Raw genomic sequence first — 19,652 nt, 5'->3', positions numbered from 1 at the left:
CCACTCACAGCAGTCATGTTTTATTGCCGTGGTGTCCTGGACCTCTGGTTATATTTTGCCGGCACCTCTGTTATTTGCAGTCTTGTTTTCATTAGCCTATTATTCTTCCCTGAGCTATTAATAGCAGTATACTATGTTTAGCTCTGTCACGGCTCTGTCAAGCATGTTAGCATAGCAACAAGTCTGTGCCCAGTGGTTCTGCAGAGCTTTGTGACCTTTACATTAAAAGGAGCAGGGAATGGTATTGTAGTGTGGCATGTATAGCAGTATAAAATGATCATCAGATGTCATTTATTGTGCTATCAGGACTGGATGCAAAAACTTAGAAGTAAGCTGTTTTTGAGGGGAGAGAGTTGGATGTTAGGTATGTGTGTGACAGCTACTGATTGTTGACAGTGTCTGCTTATGTAAATACAGAGATGACCTAAGGAGACTGCTATTTTATTTTGTAACAGGATACTTAACCCACCATTGCATCCATTTTAGAACAAGGGGGTAAATACTGCATTCTGTAGCCTCAGACAATCAAAATGGCATTATGCAGTGAGTTAAGCCGTTCCCATCATCTATATGTGCAGCTCTCTATTGTTTTCATGTTGCTGTAGGCAAAGATTATTCATAAAATGACAAACGTGTAAGTGGATTAGAATATCTACACTCAGGATAAATATGCAAAAACACAATGGTTATTTGTTTCAGTATACTATAGAGATCAGAGATAAATGAGATGGAATCTCCCCAAACTGGCTGAATAATTGTGAAAAGTAATTGAAAAATAACTGTAATTATGATTTTAGGCATTAACTCACCACCCTAGTATTAATGCACATTTAAAACTTCAAGAGTACATGGTCATCTTATATTTAAGCTATATAATTTGAGGCACTGACATTATGTTTTGGTCTGGACATGAACATAATTTATTGAAATTATAGTTTTTGGTGTGCCTGATTTTCAGATATCACACAAATCATGTTGTAACTTGTGAGAGATGAAAATCAAGTGTCGGCACTAAAGTATTGTGTGTCTTGTGTGTTGAGTCTATTTATGTATGTGTCTGTAGAGCAGCTGGTATGTCAGAACGGCGGATTTTTAAGACTAGATGCTCCATGGTGTGCCACACTGAAATGTAGTTCATTTGAGAGGGTCATTAAAATAGGCCACTAGCATCATTATCCAGGACCAGTTTTAGCCTTGCAGCAGTGGCTGTCGCTCTAATGCAGGAAATACACTGAAACCTTCTCAGTCTACCTCCTATGGTTTGTTGTAAAAATAATAATTCCACTTGTGAAGCAGTGACAAATAATTAAACCATATATTTTTCTTTATAAACAAACTGTCCCTGGAGTCTTGGAGAGTGCATATACCGGGGGTTGGGAACTTGGTTTTGGCATTACTCTTTCTCTAAAGAAAAAAAAACAAACAGATAGTTATGGGGCTAGCTGTAGGGCATTGGTTAGTTGTGAGTGTGTGTGTGTGAGAGAGAGAGAGATTCACAATTACCTACAGTTTGCTTTTGCAGACCTTTGCCAATGGCTAATCTTTCTAAAGCATGCATGGTGAGCTTACTGGTTCTTCTGTGTGGATTGTTTTTTTTTTATCCCTATTTGAGACTGTTTGCAGGAGCAGTGCCTTTGACAAGATGTGTAGTTTTTCTCTAAAGCTTGGTATGGTGCTTTGCACGGGCTGTTGTAAATACCAGTATGTTTGCTTATGTAAGTGCTTCTTGCAGCACACTGTTGCTGCTAAACTTACAGTCAAACAGAAGGAATGATGAGATGGTGGGACAAAGTGATTCACCACTTGACTTTTCGACTTGCCATGACCTCAGTTTTAGACTGTACGGTTACAACAGTCTTTTAAGATTATCACTATCATTATCACACTGTACGAGATGATCCCAATAAAATCTTGGCAGAATTCAATAACAGACAGATAATGTGTTCTCCATGCCAGATTGTATAAGGAAGATTTTCTAATTATAGATCTGCGATTAAAGAAAATGACTACATTTTGCTTATGTCATCAACCAGCATGATCTGAGCTTGTGCAGCAAAATAAACAGAAACAGCTCGTTATAATATTAGCAACGTTATGCTTGGACAAAACACATTTCAGAAGCCTGAGTAAAAGAGGACAACATGGGATGCCCATCCTTCGCATTAAGCTTGAAGTAATAAGGATATTTTATCTGTCCATTAGCATGTGTGGTAGATTTAATGTGGTTTTATATTAATTAATTAAACCTTATTTGTAGTTTTCCCATGAGTTTTGCATCATCCTATGCCATACTCCTATTGGTGGATTTTAGATGAGCTCTGATTTTAATCAAAAATTACTGATACTGCTGGAACTGTGCCATTGACTGTCTTTGATCGCAAAGTTGTGCTGAAAGCTCCTTCTCACAGGAAAGTCTTGGCATTGATATCCTACACCTTGATATTCAAGCTGGTTTTATGGCTTCTTGATCCTTTGGTCAGTGCTGGTGCTCAAGCTGTAATGGTAGAGTGATTACCCTGTGGTATTGGTGATTTGGGAACAGTATAGTTCTAGCAGAGCAGGTCACTGTAATAAGTGCTCAAGACAGGGACTGTATTGTGAAGAATGGATAACAGATGGCATCATGGAGTGGGAGGAGGTCTCAAAGGACTGTGGGACTTGCTTGGGTTGGAGCCTTCCCTCTTCCCCCTAAGGTCTCTGCTCCATCATCCTGTCATTTCCTTGTCCTGGCCATGTGCCCACTTCAACTTCCACTATATTTTTGCAGATAGTCAGCACACATCCCTGGACTGTTTTCCTATCCACTACTCAACGCATTCTAAGGCCCTTTACTAGGAATATGATCTATGATCTTAAGTAAATGTCCTGAAAATGCAAAAGTAAAATTCACATAACAAATGCATAATGAAGCAGCCTACACTACGTTTCACATATTGCTTTCTTTTTCAATAATGTGTCACTCTTGCTGATATACATTCCTTTGCTCTCATTTTATGTCAGTCTGTGAGATTCACAGTGCACATATGGGTTAAGCGACAGGATCTGCCGAAGTCTTTGGCTCACAAAGCGAGCTGTGTGATCTAATTGAAAGGGTCCTTGTCAGGGACTGAGGACACACATGCACACAAAAGGCTTACTCATTACTTAACCAAGGGAAATGTCTGAGGACTCTTGCTGTAGCAGGAGCAAAATATATTTTCCATCGGTGTTTGGCACAGTCTTCTACACAAACCTGAGGTGGTGTCTTTCTCAACGTCTACTGCATAGACTATATTCCAGCTGGTCTTTCTCTTGGCATGATATTGAAGTGAAATCACCTTTTCCTTCATTCCTTCTGTTCCTTTTCTGCCCATATACACAAGTGCACCGAAGTGATCTCTTAAATTTGGCAAATGAGAGAGGTTTCTCATCTGTAGGTCAGCTTTTCCTATACATATTGTCCAGAATGTATGGACAGAGACTCATGACTGGAATCTTTGGCAGGGAAAGATAAAGTTGCACCCTGAGGGTCTGCTGTCTCAGGTTTCTCCCTTGGACATTTCACCCCCTTTCCTATCTGAACAAACCTTGAACAAGCTTTATACTGCTTGACCTATCTGTAGAGAGGACTTCCAAATCCATCCAAGAATGGAAGCAAAGATAATTATCTATTTGATATCAAGTGTTGCATAAAAATTGGTGTGTTTAAAAGCAGTGCCATGCAAGGAGTGCTATGCAAAGTCCTTTAATTGCATCTTGCTTGGACTAGTTTGATGCCCCCCAGACAGACTGATGTAAGTAATGTTTTCAAATGTAGAAACAATTTCAAATACCCCTATTTATTAAGCAGGATAGCTCTCTGTACCCTGAGAGCCTCTATTCTCTGCTCGTCTCTTTGCTCTCTGTCTCTTTGGCAGGTTGCCTGAATCATCAGTCCTGCCAGTGCGTGCCTATAAAGGTTAATGCTAATAATAACATAGGCCTGAATGCTACTGGTTAAAATCAGGCTACTCATGGAGTCCCAGAGTGTGTGACCCAAGGAAGCCCAGCACTGGCACTCCTGCCTCCTCTGTCCCCTCTGCAGCCCCCAATAAGTCTGATAACTACAGCAGTACATCCGAGGAGCAGTTTGGTTAAAGAATTTGATGTTGCTTTGTGCTTTTGCAAGCCCTTAAAACCTTTTAGTATAACATTTGCAAATGTAGCCTCTTTTTGGTATTTGCAATTTTGACAAACTTGATTTGCAAGAGACAAGAATAATTTCTAAGTACACTTTCAATCAAGGTTCAGGTGTTTTGATTTCATGCCATACTGGTTCATTTAAATATCTAAACTCAGAGACAAAATTTGGCATATCTCTATATAGTACCTAAATCCTTAAGCTGCCACAAAACAAATGCAAGAATGTTGCCACTGCTGTCAAAACCAGAACAGATTCCAATTAATGTTGGAGTTGATCCTGTGATTTTGAAGTAATCCAGTAGTGCATCAGTGAAATAAGGATGATCTCTTTAGCTTTATAATTAGCATTAGCACAAGCATGAGAAGCTTTCTTCAGGCTGATGGTAAACAGACAAACCCACTGGTTGCTGTTTGCAGAAGTTGATCTAGGACCTGCCTCATTCCTCATAACCAAACTCAAAGAGACAGTAAATTGGGTTTGCACAGAAGAACAAATTGTGACATGCAACCTCTGTAGTGGATAAAGAGTAGCAGGACAAGAGGAGGTAGAGACACTGATTAGAAAAGGGATTTGTGAAAGCCCACTGAAAAGCAGCAGATGGCTATGGTTCTTAAAGTGCCGAGTGCTGTATGTCACAGCCACACATGCATTTTGCACTTGCTCTCCATCTGTTTACTTTTACTGACTGACTCTCTGTCTGTGTGTCTCTCTGTTTACTTGCACCTTTGCAGTTGACGGTAAAAGTAACAGTAGAAATTTAGCACTTTCAGAAATTGCTTAGACCCTGCTACTGTAACCAATGGTTCTTTGTGCATTTTGCATTATTTGCTTTGTATTTGTTTAGACTCTGAAGTAAACTAGGTGCTTTTAGTCAAAGAAAAATATCTTGCAAAGTTAAGAAACAGCCATATCGAACTTAAGACAAGCATTCCTATGTATTCCTGTGAAATATGGAGGTGAGCTGGATAAATGATAAATTCTATGTCCCATGTCTTGGTGGACCAGAAACCTAAATGACTAAGCTAAAAAATCGTAGCTAACCTAATATAATAACATATGACAGCTAGTTAGTTAAGTACATCAATACAGAAAAATATCTGCTAAGAGGCTGAAATAAACTCTCCAGCAGTTTTGGGGTCTGCCTTGGGATCTCCGTCAAGTGGAATGTGCCAGATACATCTCTAGCAAGATCCGATTAAGGGACATACTTGTAAGCTGCCTAAACCATCTCAGTGGGCTCCTCTCAATTCAGAGGAGCATTAGCTCTACTAAAAGACTCTTCCGGATAGTTGAGTTCCTCACCATAACATGGAGAGTAAGACTTATGGATTAACAACCCTATGGAGGAACCTCATTTCCACCACCTATACTTACTTATTCTTTCACTCACTACCCACAGCTTATGACTATGTTTGAGGATACTCTATAGAATATGTAGATTGACCAGTAAAGAGAAAGCTTTGTCCGCAAGCTCCTGCTACACTGCCATAGCCCGGTGCAGGTACTGTAACACTACTGCTGCTCTCCTGATCTGTTTGTGATCCTCCCTCTCTCTTTTTTCATCAAACATGAATACGATCCTAAGATACTTAAAAGTATTTCCTCTCACCTGTAGGGAGTATTCCACTCTTACCCAGAAGAGAACTATGGCCTCTGACTTGGAGATGCTGATTTTCAACCCAGCTGCTTCACACTTGGCAGCAAAATGTTCAAGTGCATTTCGGAGATCCTCTATGTATGGTGCCAAGAGAACAACATCACCTGTAAATAACAGGGCTGTTATCCCTAGCCAAATGTACTGGATACCTCTACAACCCTGGCTGAGTCTTGATAGGAATGGGGACAAGACACAACCTTTGACAGAGCCTAACACCCACAACTTACAATGGCAAGAATGAGGGCACAACCTACCAGATTGCATAAATGGTGACCCAGATAGCCCATAGTCCTGCAGTACCAGAACAACTGGCACATGATTATAGGCCTTATCCAAATTCACAAAAATGTTGACTGTATACACCACTGGCTCCTTACAAAGATGTATAAGAGTAGAACTGGTCCGCTGTTCCATGGCCTGGGCAGAGCCTGCATTGTTCCTCCTGAATCCTATGTTTTCAACTATAGAACAGAGTTTTTTTTTTTTTTTGTTTTGTTTTTGTTTTTTTTTTTATACTGAACCCTGACATAGACTTTTCTTGGAAGGCTGAGGAGTGTGATTTCCTTATTGGAACACACCTTTGGTCCCCTTATTTAAAAAAGCAGACCACCATCCCAGTTTGCTAGTGTAAAGGCATTACCCCAAATCTCTATACAGCACTGAAGCCACAGACACACAACACACACACACACACACACACACCCCAACCTTGTCTAGTGCTTTGAACATCTCATGCCGAATCTCATCCACCCCTGCACCCATGCTAATATGAAGGTTTCAAACTGCCAACATGACCTTAATCACAGAGATGGACCCCAGTAAGCTAGAGAATTCTAGCAGTGCCTCCTGAAGGGAAAGCATGTTCCTCAAAGTACTCGTTCCATCACTCAAGAATATCCCCAGTAGCGTGTGCATGGTCTTGTTTCCTCCTCCTCCTGAGGCACTGAATAGTTTGCCAGAACATCTTTGGAGCCACCAGAAAGTCTTGGCCTCTCCAGGCTCCTCTCATGCCAGAGCTTTCACTTCTGCAGCTGCTCTTGCCGAAGCCTTTCTTTTGGCACAGTGGTTAAGGCACTGGTTTACTGATCAGAAGTTTGGGGGTTCAAAGCCCAACACGGCCAAGCTGCCACCTTGAGCAAGTACCTTAACTCTGTCTGCTCCACGGGCACCATGAATGACCCTGCATTGTGACCCCAATTTCCTAACAAGCTGGGATATGCTAAGAGAAGAATTTTGCTGTACTGTATATGTAACAAAAAAGGGCCTCCTTCTTCTATAAAGCTCTCACCTCAATCAGGAGAGCCCACTATGATAAGTAATTTGAAGGCTTCCTTATTTAACTTGATGGCTTCCCACACCACTAGAGTCTACTAGTGTGTCCTATTGTTATGGCCATGACTGCCACTGACAGCCTTCCAGTCACAGCTTCTTGCAGCTGCCTTTATTATTGAGGCCTCGATCATGGTCCATTCAGACTCAATGTCCCTAACCTCATTCTGTCTTTTCAGTGGTATGAGTTAAATTTTTCTCTCAGTGAAGCTTCTACCTGACGCTCCCAAGCAACTCAGAAAGCTCTCCTAAGATTACAAGGTAAATCTGTCCCTGTGCAATGAATCCAACCCGCCATCAAGTGGTAATCAGTTGACAGCTGTGCTCCTCTCTTTACCTGAAAAAGGTGTGGCCTCAATTCATTGACCTCCAGGAGGCCATTACTCCCAGTCATGCCCTTTCAAGTATCTCCTTCAGTCCCGCCATGACCATTGAAGCCCCCAGGAGCACTATGGAGTCACACCTTCTTCACTTCTCCAACACTGCTATTTGGCGAATATGCAGAAACATCTGTCAGAGTGTTCCTTAATGATACTCAAAATCCCACAAAGGCAACCCTCTTATACACTGGGGGAAAACTGTGATGCCCACCGGCTGGCACTGGTGAGTATCCCCACATCTGCCTGAACTCCTGTGGGAACTCTTGACTAGGAGAGACACTGCCTTGGTCATGAAATGCGGTAGTGGAACCCTTACTATGTGTCGATGTAAGGCTGGCTATGGCTAGTCCATGCCTTTCCATCTCACATACTAAGTCATGTTTTTTTCTCACCATGTTCCCAATGCTGATTTCCATTGCAAGGGTCTATTCCCTCTAAGACTGTCCATCACTTGCTTGCCACCTGATTGGCATTGCCTTTTCACCACAACAAGGTCTCAGGGGTAAAGTAGGGGTAAAGAAGGGGTAAAGTATATGTTTTAAGTTTTATTCACAATGAATAGGGTGATGATATCCCACAGAAGAATCTTTCATATGATTTCTACTGCAGATTTTGTATTATGAAGTTATTAAATTTAAAGTATTTAACTTATCCTTATAGAATACTTAAACATCCTAGACAGTATTCAGCAAAATAATTGACAGTTGCAGCCCTAGTTGGTGTATGTAACCTGTGTGGTGGAGGTGATCAGGCAAGACGCAGTTGCGCGAGATCAACATGGATTTTATTTAGGCCAATTCAAATATTAACGTCAGCATTATTCCAGACATGGTTCAAAACACAGACAGGAAGAGACAAACTAGAATAATCCATAATCATAGTCGAGGCATAGGCACAGCTCAAAAACCAGGAAATGACAAGAAACAAGAACACAGAACTGGAAATGCAGGAAGAACATGGCTCAGAACTTAACCCTTTTATGCATAAAATATTTATGTGCATATCCAGATTCTTTTATATATCTTTTATATTTTTTCCCTCAAAATTTTGAGATATGAATTCTGATACTGTCTAAATATTACTTATATTAAAATGTAAATGGATTGTCCATGAATAAAAAAAATGCTAACACAGTCTGCCTGAAATAATAATAAAAAAATTAAATATTTGAATGTCCATAATTTTTAACATTCAGGTCTAAATATGTAATGTTGAAGACAAAAATATTAGAAAATATAAACATAAAAAAAATTACACAGTTTAGGATTGTTACATGACACAAGGAAGTAATAAAAAAAGAAAACAAAACAAAATAAAAAAAAAAAAACAGCTCCCCAAAACAACACTAGTTAAAAACAAATCTAGTTTTTAAAAATGCCGATCAGTGGACTTTATTTTTTTTTACTTAGTAAACATTAGTTTATCTTAATTTACAGACATGAAGCATGATAAGACATGAAGCATGATAAGACCTTGGAACTAGACAAAGAAAAAGACATGCTTAAATAGACAAACTAATCAAGTCTGTGAGTGAGTGTGTGCGTGCGTGTGTGTGTGAGTGAGAGAGAGAGAGAGAGAGAGAGAGAGTAAGCACAAGTGTGCATTTGCTGTTTAGTCTTTTCCTTCTTTGGTGAGGCAGTAACCTCGGGCATTCTTGTATCCCTTAGTTCTGTTCCTCCCACTCTCAGGCTAGGTGTTACTCTTCTTTCTGCACTAAATATGGAGTCATCTGGATCTATATACTTTTGGCAAGGAATTGTCAACACACAATGGTGAACACTTGATATGACATGTCAATCTGTATGATTTTTTCCCCCTTTTTTATTGCCTACAGATAGTACATTCTTGATTTGAAAAACACTCATTAGACAAAAGACCATTACTGTCCTCTGATACATTAGTCACAAAAGACAGTATTGTATAACCCTCTTCTTTACAGTAAGCCCAAGTGCACTCACATCTTAGATTGCCCCAATATGGCTTTGTGAGCAAGAAATATTGACTGATTCAGTTTGCCTTCATGTTTGAGGTTAAAATACACATTTTTAAATGTTGATTATGATAAAATGAAAAGGACAGTAGCTGAGAAACCGTGGTAGTGTGGGAAAGTGAGAGCTGGCCCTGTGCCGTTCCTGCTGAGCAGACCAGCTGGTCTTTACACAGAGTCTAACTAGACACTGCACTTAATGGATCCCTTCTGGAGAAGTGCTAACCTGCCCTGTATGTCTGTGTACCTGTGCGTTTTAAACATTGCACTACATCTCATACTATATTGACCATTGCCGGTCTGTTATGGAACCATCTGAGTGTGTATAGTGATGTCTCTCTCTCTATGTGTCTCCCCCTACAGGCTCGGAGGAAGGAGGTGTTCCTGCAGGAGCGTTATGGCCATTTCAGCATGACCGACCCATTCCTGGCCCTGCAGAGGGACTTTGAGTCTGGGGGTGGGCACAAAGAGCGCCGGGCTGTCAGCGCCAGCCCCATCACTGTACTTGAGGCCGTCATGGCCCACTGCCGCAAGATGCAGGAGAGAATGTCTGCGCAGCTAGCTGCCGCTGAGAACAGACAAAAGAGGGTATGGCTGTGTGTGCGTGTATGTGTGTCTGTCAAACAGAAAAACTATTTGCTTATTATGTTTGTTATATGTCTTGGTTTACTTGAATTATTATGTTTTAGGTGTATGTGGTTTGTATATTTGGAACATATCTGATTGTGAATAGTCAGACATGTTGCTGGCTCAGTCCTATTACTGATAGTACTGATCTAGTATACAAATTGTACATGTATTCCAGTCTGTGTAAAATCTACACCGTAGTATATTTCAAATTTATCAAATTTACTGTACAGTCAAAACAAAATCCTGGTGTCATAACATATTTCTACATGTGTAACACTGTAAAGTTGGTAAGTACCTTTTCTCTACATCTCTCAGGGTGACTACTGACAGTTTTACTTAGTTTACTTTTTTTTTAATAGCTTAAGTTTTCTAATAGCTTTTAATAGCAGCAGATTAAAGCCTACAAATGCATGCAGGCAGAGGGAGAGGTGAGTAATCATTAGCTGCTGGTACAAGAAAAGAGTAGTGTCAAATGCATCTAATTCTCAGGCCACCTGTTTACTCACAGGTAATATGAGCTACGTGATTCAGGAGCTGGCCACACACCCACCCAGATCACCACACACTCTACTTATGTCCTCTGCAAGCCAAGTGGGTGAATATAAGACTCCCAGTTTGGAAGTTTAGAGAGGCACATAACCAGGGAGAGAAAGCCTATTTAGGTTTAGTGCTGTAACTGTATTACTGTTGTACACTATATGGCCAAAAGTTTGTGGACAACTGACCATCACACCCATATGTGGGCTTTCCCCAAACTGTTGCCACTTTGTATGCTGTAGCATTAACATTTCCCTTCACTGGGACTAAGGGGCCCAAACATGTTGCGGTAAGACAGTGTCCCTGTTTACAATGCAAGATCATTGAAGACATGGTTTGCTTCAGCCTCGAACCCTACTGAACACATTTGGGATGAATTGGAATGCCGACTGCAACCCAGGCCTCCTCCCCAACATCAGTGCCCAACCTCATTAAGGATCTTATGGCTGAATGGGCACAAATACCCACAGATACTCTCCAAAATCTAGTGGAAAGCCTTCCCAGAAGAGTGAATGTTATTATAACATCAAAGAGGATCTGCATCTTTAATGGGATGTTCAGAACGCATGTATGGGTGTGATCGCAAGGTGACCACAAACTTTTGGCCATATAATGTATCTCTGGGTTTTCCTTTTCTGGGGGAGATCATGTTTTTTTTTTTTTTTTTTTCCAGCTCATATTTCCACAAGACCTGCCTCATGTGCTACTATTGGCTACTAGTTCTTACTCAAAAGCCAGTTAGACATTTGAAAAATTCACATCATCATAGCAGCCATATCAAAAGAGTAGAACTTGAGAAGCTGTGATTGCACATTTGTTGCACCTACACTATATTACCAAAAGTATTCGGTCACCCATCCAAATGATCAGAATCAGGTGTCCTAATCACTTGGCCTGGCCACAGGTGTATAAAATCAAGCACTTAGGCATGCAGACTGTTTTTACAAACATTTGTGAAAGAATGGGCCGCTCTCAGGAGCTCAGTGAATTCCAGTGTGGAACTGTCATAGGATGCCACCTGTGCAACAAATCCAGTCGTGAAATTTCCTCGCTCCTAAATATTCCACAGTCAACTGTCAGCTTTATCATAACAAAATGGAAGAGTTTGGGAACAACAGCAACTCAGCCACGAAGTGGTAGGCCACGTAAACTGATGGAGAGGGGTCAGCGGATGCTGAAGCGCGTAGTGCAAAGAGGTTGTCGACTTTCTTCACAGTCAATTGCTACAGAGCTCCAAACTTCATGTGACCTTCAGATTAGCCCAAGTACAGTACGCAGAGAGCTTCATGGAATGGGTTTCCATGGCCCGAGCAGCTGCATCCAAGCCACACATCACCAAGTGCAATGCAAAGCGTCGGATGCAGTGGTGTAAAGCACGCCGCCACTGGACTCTAGAACAGTGGAGACGCATTCTCTGGAGTGATGAATCACGCTTTTCCATCTGGCAATCTGATGGACGAGTCTGGGTTTGGAGGTTGCCAGGAGAACGGTACATTTCGGACTGCATTGTGCCTAGTGTCAAATTTGGTGGAGGAGGAATTATGGTGTGGGGTTGTTTTTCAGGAGTTGGGCTTGGCTCCTTAGTTCCAGTGAAAGGAACTTTGAATGCTTCAGGATACCAAGACATTTTGGACAATTTCATGCTCCCAACTTTGTGGGAACAGTTTGGGGATGGCCCCTTCCTCTTCCAACATGACTGTGCACCAGTGCACAAAGCAAGGTCCATAAAGACATGGATGACAGAGTCTGGTGTGGATGAACTTGACTGGCCTGCACAGAGTCCTGACCTGAACCCGATAGAACACCATTGGGATGAATTAGAGCGGAGACTGAGAGCCAGGCCTTCTCGACCAACATCAGTGTGTGACCTCACCAATGCGCTTTTGGAAGAATGGTCAAAACTTCCTATAAACACACTTCTCAACCTTGTGGACAGCCTTCCCAGAAGAGTTGAAGCTGTAATAGCTGCAAAAGGTGGACCGACATCATATTGAACCCTATGGGTTAGGAATGGGATGGCACTTAAGTTCATATGTGAGTCAAGGCAGGTGACCGAATACTTTTGGTAATATAGTGTATATTCTGACAAATACCATTTGGTGGTTATTCATCTTACATCTTATCAGTTAGTAAATCACATTACCTTGTAAAAACACATGCCTTGCTGTTGAACTGTCCTGCTTTGTGTAGTCCATCATCATGGATACATTAGTGTGTGGTTTTGATATTCTGTTCATTCTGCGTAAAGGAAACATTCCAGTGAAGCATTACATTAAAGGTGGGAAAAGACATGACATGATTTATCTTAGTTTCATTCTTTTACTTCACAAAAACCTGCCATTTCAACAGGGGTGTGTAGACTTTTTACATCCACTGTATGCACATCAGAACTGTATCTTGCCTAGAGGCTGTTCATGCTCATGTTTGAAGCTTTTTTTCTCCTGCTAGAGCCAGAGCTCTTTGCAGCCCACCCGCTCCCCTCCCCATTGACAAACATGCTCTTTAGTTGATGCATATCCAGCTGTCAGAATTTGGAGAGTGTAGTAACATATTAATACAAATAATCTTAACATAACTTTAAATTTTTTGTTGTTTGAATGGTAAAATTGCTAGTAATAGAAATACCTCAATAATAACCACACCTACACAGTATTTGCTATTAACAATTATCTAACCTTCCTAAGTGATAGTTTCACTGTATCACCTTTTTACTCCATCAGTATGAGCTAATCATTTTGGGTTCTGAGTAGAGCGTATACCAGTTCCAACACCATGAGTGCCTTTCTCCGTTAGCTCACTAGCTTTATGAGAAGTCAGGTTCCAGCTCTTGATATAAAACCGGTGCTGGTTTTAGGTGTAATGCAATGCCTTAGCAAATAAAAGACTGTTTTTTTTCCTTCACACATGTCATTTATCTTTACTGCCTTCAAGCTCAGCCTTGTGTCTGAAACCGAGACGACGAGATTTCCCTCTCTTCCAAGAATAAACATTCACACTTGGTTGTTATGGTGACAGATCACTTGTTTCATAGCTGGTTAACTGTGATGCACTCATATGCCAGTCTCTCTGATGAATAATATGAATTTAATAACCCTCATTATTGTGGAGTTGCTGTGCTGAGACTTTAGACTTACTGCTGTTTTGGATTATGACTACAGTTTTGTCCATTGTGACATTGTTAATATATTTATGAGAAGAGGTGCCATGTGCTTGTTTGGTCCTCACTCTGAAAGCCTGCCCATTCATTATTATGAATTATGTAGCAAGCTCCGTGCACACGGGCCAGAGGCTGGAATCAAACTCCCAACCCAGAAGGTGTGAGGCAAACGTGCTAACCACTAAGACACCATGCCCCCAGATATATATACAATTTCAGCTTTAATTCAAGGTGTTTAACAAAAATATTGCATTAACCGTTTAGGAATTACAACCATTTTTTGCAGAGTCCCTCCATTTTTCTAAGGCTCAAAAGTAATTAGACAAATTAACAATCATAAATATTAGGATTATTTCTAATACTTGGATGCAAATCCTTTGCAGTCAATGACTGCCTGAAGTCTAGAACCAATGGACATCAACAATTGCTGAGTTTCCTCCCTTGAGATACTTTGTCAGGCCTTTGCTGCAGCTGGCTTCAGTTGCTGCTTGTTTGTGGGTCTTTCTGCCTTCAGTTGTGTCTTCAGTAAGTGAAAAGCTTGCTCAAATTGGGTTGAAGTCATCGGACATTTAAGAACATTTCTTTGCCTTAAGAAGCCCTTGGGTTGCTTTCGCAGTAAGCTTTGGGTCATTATCCATCTGTACTGTGAAGTGCCGTCCTATCAGTTTTGCAGTGTTTCACTGAATCTGAGCAGAAAGTATAGCTCTAAACACTTCAGAATTCATCCTGCTGCTTCTATCAGCAGTCACATCATCAATAAACACCAGTGACCCAGTTCCATCGGCAGCCATACATGCCCATGCCATAACACTTGTTTGACATGTTTGACAGACGATGTGGTATGCTTTGGATCATGAGCCCTTCCTTTCCTTCTCCATACTTTTCTCTTCCCCTCATTCTGGTACAAGTTAATCTTGCATCAGAACTAGTCAGCCCTTTTTTTTTTTTTTTTTTTTTTTTTTTTTAAAAAAAGGTTTTTAGCAAGGTCTAATCTGGCCTTTCTGTTCTTGAGTGTTACCAGTGGTTTGCATCTTGACCTAAACCGTCTGTATTTACATTCATGAAGGTGACTCTTCTTTGTAGACTTTGACAATGATATGCCCACCTCGTCCAGAGTGTTCCTGACTTGGCTAGATGTTGTTGGCTAGAAGGGGTTTTTCTTCTACAAGGAAAGAATTTTGCTTTCATCCGCTGTAGTTGTCTTTTGTGGTCTTCCAGGCGTTTTGGTGTTGCTGAGCTCACTAATTCCTTCTTTTTAAGAATGTACCAAATTGTTGATTTGGCCACTCCTAAAGGTTTTGCTATCTCTCTGATAGGTCTGTTTTGTTTTTTCAGCCTAATGATGGCTTTCACTTGCATCGACACCTCTTTGGACCACATATTGAGAGTTCCCATGAACAGCTACCAAATACAAATTCAATGCTTGGAATCAATTCCAGACCTTTTGTCTCCTTAATTTGTCATGAAAAGAGGAAACAGGCCACACCTGGCCATGAAACTGCTTATCAGTCAGTTGTCCAGTTACTTTTGAGCCTGTGGAAATGGAGGAACTCTGCAAAAAATGACTGTAATTCCTAACCAGTTAATGTAATTTTTTTTTGTTAATCACCTTGAATTAAAGCTCATCTTGATTGCTTCATTTCAAATCTGTTGGGATGGTGTACAGAGGCAAAATTACAAAAATTGTGTAATTATCCAAATACTTATGGACCTGACTCATATGTACATATATATGTATATATATATATGTGTGTGTGTGTGTGTGTGTGTGTGTGTATATGATCAGCCATAACTTTAAAACCAAAGGCCTAATACTGTGTAGCACTGACCCGTCAAGGCATGGACTCCATAAGACCTCTGAAGGTGTGCTGTGGTATCTGGCACTAAGACTTTAGCAGCAGATCCTTTAAGTCCTGTAAGTTGCGAGGTGGGGCCTCCATGGTTTGGACTTCTTTGTCCAGCACATCCCACAGATGCTCAATTGATTTGAGATCTGGGGAAATTGGAGGCCAAGTCAACACCTTCAAGTCATTGTTATGTGTCTCAAACAATTCCTGAACAATTTTTGCAGTGTGGCAGGGCGCATTATCCTGCTAAAGGAGGCCACTGCCATTAGGGAATACCGTTGCCATGAAGGGGTGTACTTGGGCTGCAACAGTGTTTAGGTACGTGGTATGTTTCAAAGTAACATCCACTTGAATGCAGGGACCCAAGGTTTCCCAGCAGAACTTTGCCCAGTGCCTCACACTGCCTCCGCCGGCAGTGGACAGGGGTCAGCATGGGCACTCTGACCGGTCTTCAGTTATAGTAGTGCTACAGTAGCTCTTCTGTGGGACCGGACCAGACGGGCTAGCCTTCGCTCCCCACGCGCATCAATGAGCCTTGGGCGTCCATGACCCTGTCGCTGGTACATTGGTTGTCCTTCCTTGGACCACTTTTGGTAGGTAACCACTGCATACCGGGAACATCACACAAAACCTGCCGTTTTGGAGATGTTCTGACCCAGTCGTCTAGCCATCACAATTTGGCCTTGTCAAATTCACTCAGAGCCTTAAGTTTTCCAATTTATTATTCTTGTATATATTCTTATTATTCTATATCCTGCCAATTGTTATTCACTTCACCTGTCAGTGGTTTTAATGTTATGGCTGATCAGTGTGTGTGTGTGTGTGTGTGTGTGTGTGTGTGTATACAGTTTAATTATAACAAAAAGCTACAAAAACTCCTGTTTTTCACCTGTGTGCATGTGTTGCATTCTGATTGACAGTGGCGTCTCCCTGGCAATGTAAACAAATGGAAGTGCTAATGCTAAAGCATGTAGGAAAGACAGAGAGGAACTTCTGTGACACTTTCGTTTTTACACGCGAGTCATGAATTTCGTGTGGTGTGTTGGTGTATTTTGTACATATTTCTAGCAGCATAGTGCTTGCAACAAGCCTGATTGATTGTGGCTTGTGTGCATGCCAGTGCTACGTCCCCCTTCCATCTAGTTTAAAAAACAACACTAATCAGCAGAGTATTGCATTGCAGCAGGCTGAAGCAGCATGCATATTGCGTCTGGTTAAAAAAAAAAAAGAGAGAGAGAGAGAGAGAGATTAAAATGAGACTTACTGTCCTCTCATTTAACCACCTACTATCAGGTCACAGTGACTCCCTTATTAACAGTTTAGGGTTGTGGTTTTTGCCAGCAAGATCAAATTTGTTCTGTTTTTACATTTATAAAGTTGAGATTTTATCATACAAACAAGAACATTGCCAGAAATGCTTCATGTTGTGAATACATATGTGCCCATGCATAAATAATAATTGTATAAAAATGTGTTAATTTGAAAAAAATTGTTTCTGTGACTCAACATTATCACACACAAACTACTACACTAAAATAGCGTATGCTCATGCTTAACATACAAGGTGGCTGTGAGCAGGAAAGTTACTTTTGTCTCGGTGGTAGGGGTAAAGTTATATAAGCAAATGGCAAACTCTGATTGGTACTTTAATAGACCTGACGTCACCTCTACCAAGTATAGTCCTGCACAACTTTTCTTTTTCTATCATAGCATATCAAGTTTGCATCCTCCACACAGCAAGTCATTCACAAACATTTCAGCTATGAGATAATTAACTGTGAAGTGACTGCGTGTTGTGCTAACAGTAGGGCTATATGACAGCTTTTCACTGCACTTTAGTTTGCTCAGTTTCATCACTGTTTCTACTTACCTATGTTCCTATTTCTGAAAAGATTCTCTGTCATCTGTGTAATAAAAATCCTTCTACCAACACTCAGATTGCGCCTACGCTGATGTGTGTAATGCAGCAAGCGGTGGGTTTTGGAAGGAGTAGTGTGTGTAGTTATAGTTACAGCTTTAGGGTGCGCCACTTTGAAGTACATGTTTAAACATTCATAGAGAAGAACCTCTGGTGACTGCTATACTGGCAGCCCACTGAATGTACTTGTCCACTGGACAACTACAAATAAAAACTACTAGTCTAGACACGTAGTCTGTTTGTCCCTTTACGCCCATGCTAGCTATTTGTTTTAACTCTCATACTGTCTTTAATAAGTATAATCTGAATAAGCATGTCTGACTATGTGCTGTATTGCTGCTCTGTCTAGTTGGAGTTGGAGAAAATGCAGCTGCAGAGTCTAGAGCAGGAGCATCGCAAGCTTTCAGCGCAGCTGAAGGACGAGCGCGAGAAGAACAAACACGTGGTGATGATGCTGGTGCGTGAGTGCAAGCAGCTGGCAGCACGTGTGGTGGAGGAGAGCCAGCGAGTTGAGGAGCTCTCATCATCCTCTGAGCAAGAGGGCCGTACCTCAAGCCGCCTTGAAGAGGAGCTGGCCACTGAGCGCAAACGCAGCCAGCAGATGGAAGCGGAAATGGAGAAGCAGCTGGCCGAGTTTGACACAGAGCGTGAGCAGCTCCGAGCACGGCTGAGCCGTGAGGAGAGTCGCGCCGCTGAGCTACGTGCTGAAAGCGACAGTCTGCGCCAACAGGTAAAACAGCTCAGGACTGAGCGGGGCAAAGATGCTCCGACTTTGCCCCCAGCAGCGGTCTCTGCACCCGTAGCCACACCAGTCAAACCCAAGAGCATAACATCAGTTGCTGTGGGCACGGAGGCAGCCAGCTGCCGAGCAGCCGCCTCACAGACAGAACCACTGGCTGAGAATGAAATGCCTAAGAAACTGCCACTGAGCATCCCTGTCAAGCCCACGGGCACCAACTATACTAGCATGAACCTCCCCAAGACCCCTACTACTGTGAGAGGTCTCCACCATGGAAGCGCTCAGGCAGAGAATGGAGCGGAGGGCCAGATGGCACTGAACTCTGCTCACAGTTTACATTCACCTGGCACTGCCACTGCTCTACCTACAGGGTCCCGTGTCCAGGCAGCCCGCTATAAATTCCAACCCTCGGCTTCAGAGCAGGACCAAAACGGCATGTCCAACCAAGGACCCCCATCACGAGACCTGTCCCCAACCAACCGAGACAACTTTGCTGCCAAGCAGCAGGCACGTCACACAGTCACACAAGTTCTGTCGCGTTTTACCAGTCCACCAACAGCAGGCCCCCCCACAGCCCTTCGGCCTGGGTTGTCCCATTCTGCCTCAGAGGGAGGACCTTTTGCTGGTCGCCTTGGTCATCCACAGATTGGTATTAAGTCACCCACAGTGGCACGTATCGACAGAGGCAATCCACCTCCCATCCCACCAAAAAAACCTGGACTATCTCAGACACCATCCCCTCCTCACCCACCAATCAAAGTAGTGGGTGAAGCCAGCAGGTCCCCAGCGATTGGGCTTGGGGTAGGACCACCTAAGTCGGCCAGCACCCCCCAGCTTCCGCCCAAACCCTCCTTGGATCTGGGGGGTGCGGTGCCAGCCTTGACTGCATCTCAGGTGGGTGAGCACTGCCCTGGCAGGCAGCGGGAGCCGCAGACGGCGGCAGCATGTGTGGATTGTTCCCCTGTTACCACCACGTCCTCCACCATCGCTACCATTATCAGTAGCCCTTCTGTAAACCCTGCTAGTGTTCCATCCCATAGCCCCCAGCACCCAGGCAGCCCCCTGGCAGCAGCATCAGGTAAACAGATATTCAGGTCCCCCACCCACCCTTTTACTACCTCTCCACTCCTGTGCAATGCTTTCTTTCCAAGCCCAGTGTGTACCACTTAGGCTTACTTCCAAAAATTCCATAGCCAGCAAGATGTACTGTATATCAAGCAATCATGGGTTTCTCTTAAATAGGAAAATCGGTAAAACCAAGCTCCTATAAGTAGCAACCCAATAACCTTATCACATTGCTTGTAATAGC

General features: G+C 42.3%; 1 protein-coding gene across 4 annotated transcripts in view; it reads left to right on the top strand.

Annotated features, from left to right (window-relative positions):
* cttnbp2 (cortactin binding protein 2) overlaps positions 1 to 19,652 on the top strand; it is a 61,627-nt gene that overhangs the window by 11,293 nt on the left and 30,682 nt on the right. For all 4 annotated transcript variants that reach the window (XR_008301885.1, XM_053234732.1, XM_026927341.3 and 1 more), the window contains exons 3-4: positions 9,879 to 10,103; positions 17,954 to 19,421. Coding sequence is in view for 3 of the 4 variants with exons in the window: in XM_053234732.1 (XP_053090707.1) it covers positions 9,879 to 10,103; positions 17,954 to 19,421 (1,693 nt within the window). In the remaining variant the exon portion in view is untranslated. The remainder of the gene's footprint in view (positions 1 to 9,878; positions 10,104 to 17,953; positions 19,422 to 19,652) is intronic.

Source organism: Pangasianodon hypophthalmus, chromosome 6 (genome assembly GCF_027358585.1).
Source record: "Pangasianodon hypophthalmus isolate fPanHyp1 chromosome 6, fPanHyp1.pri, whole genome shotgun sequence".
NCBI classification, from domain to species: Eukaryota; Metazoa; Chordata; class Actinopteri; order Siluriformes; family Pangasiidae; genus Pangasianodon; species Pangasianodon hypophthalmus.
The sequence above is the reverse complement of the archived record's forward strand: the minus strand, read 5'-3'. Positions and strand labels throughout refer to the sequence as shown.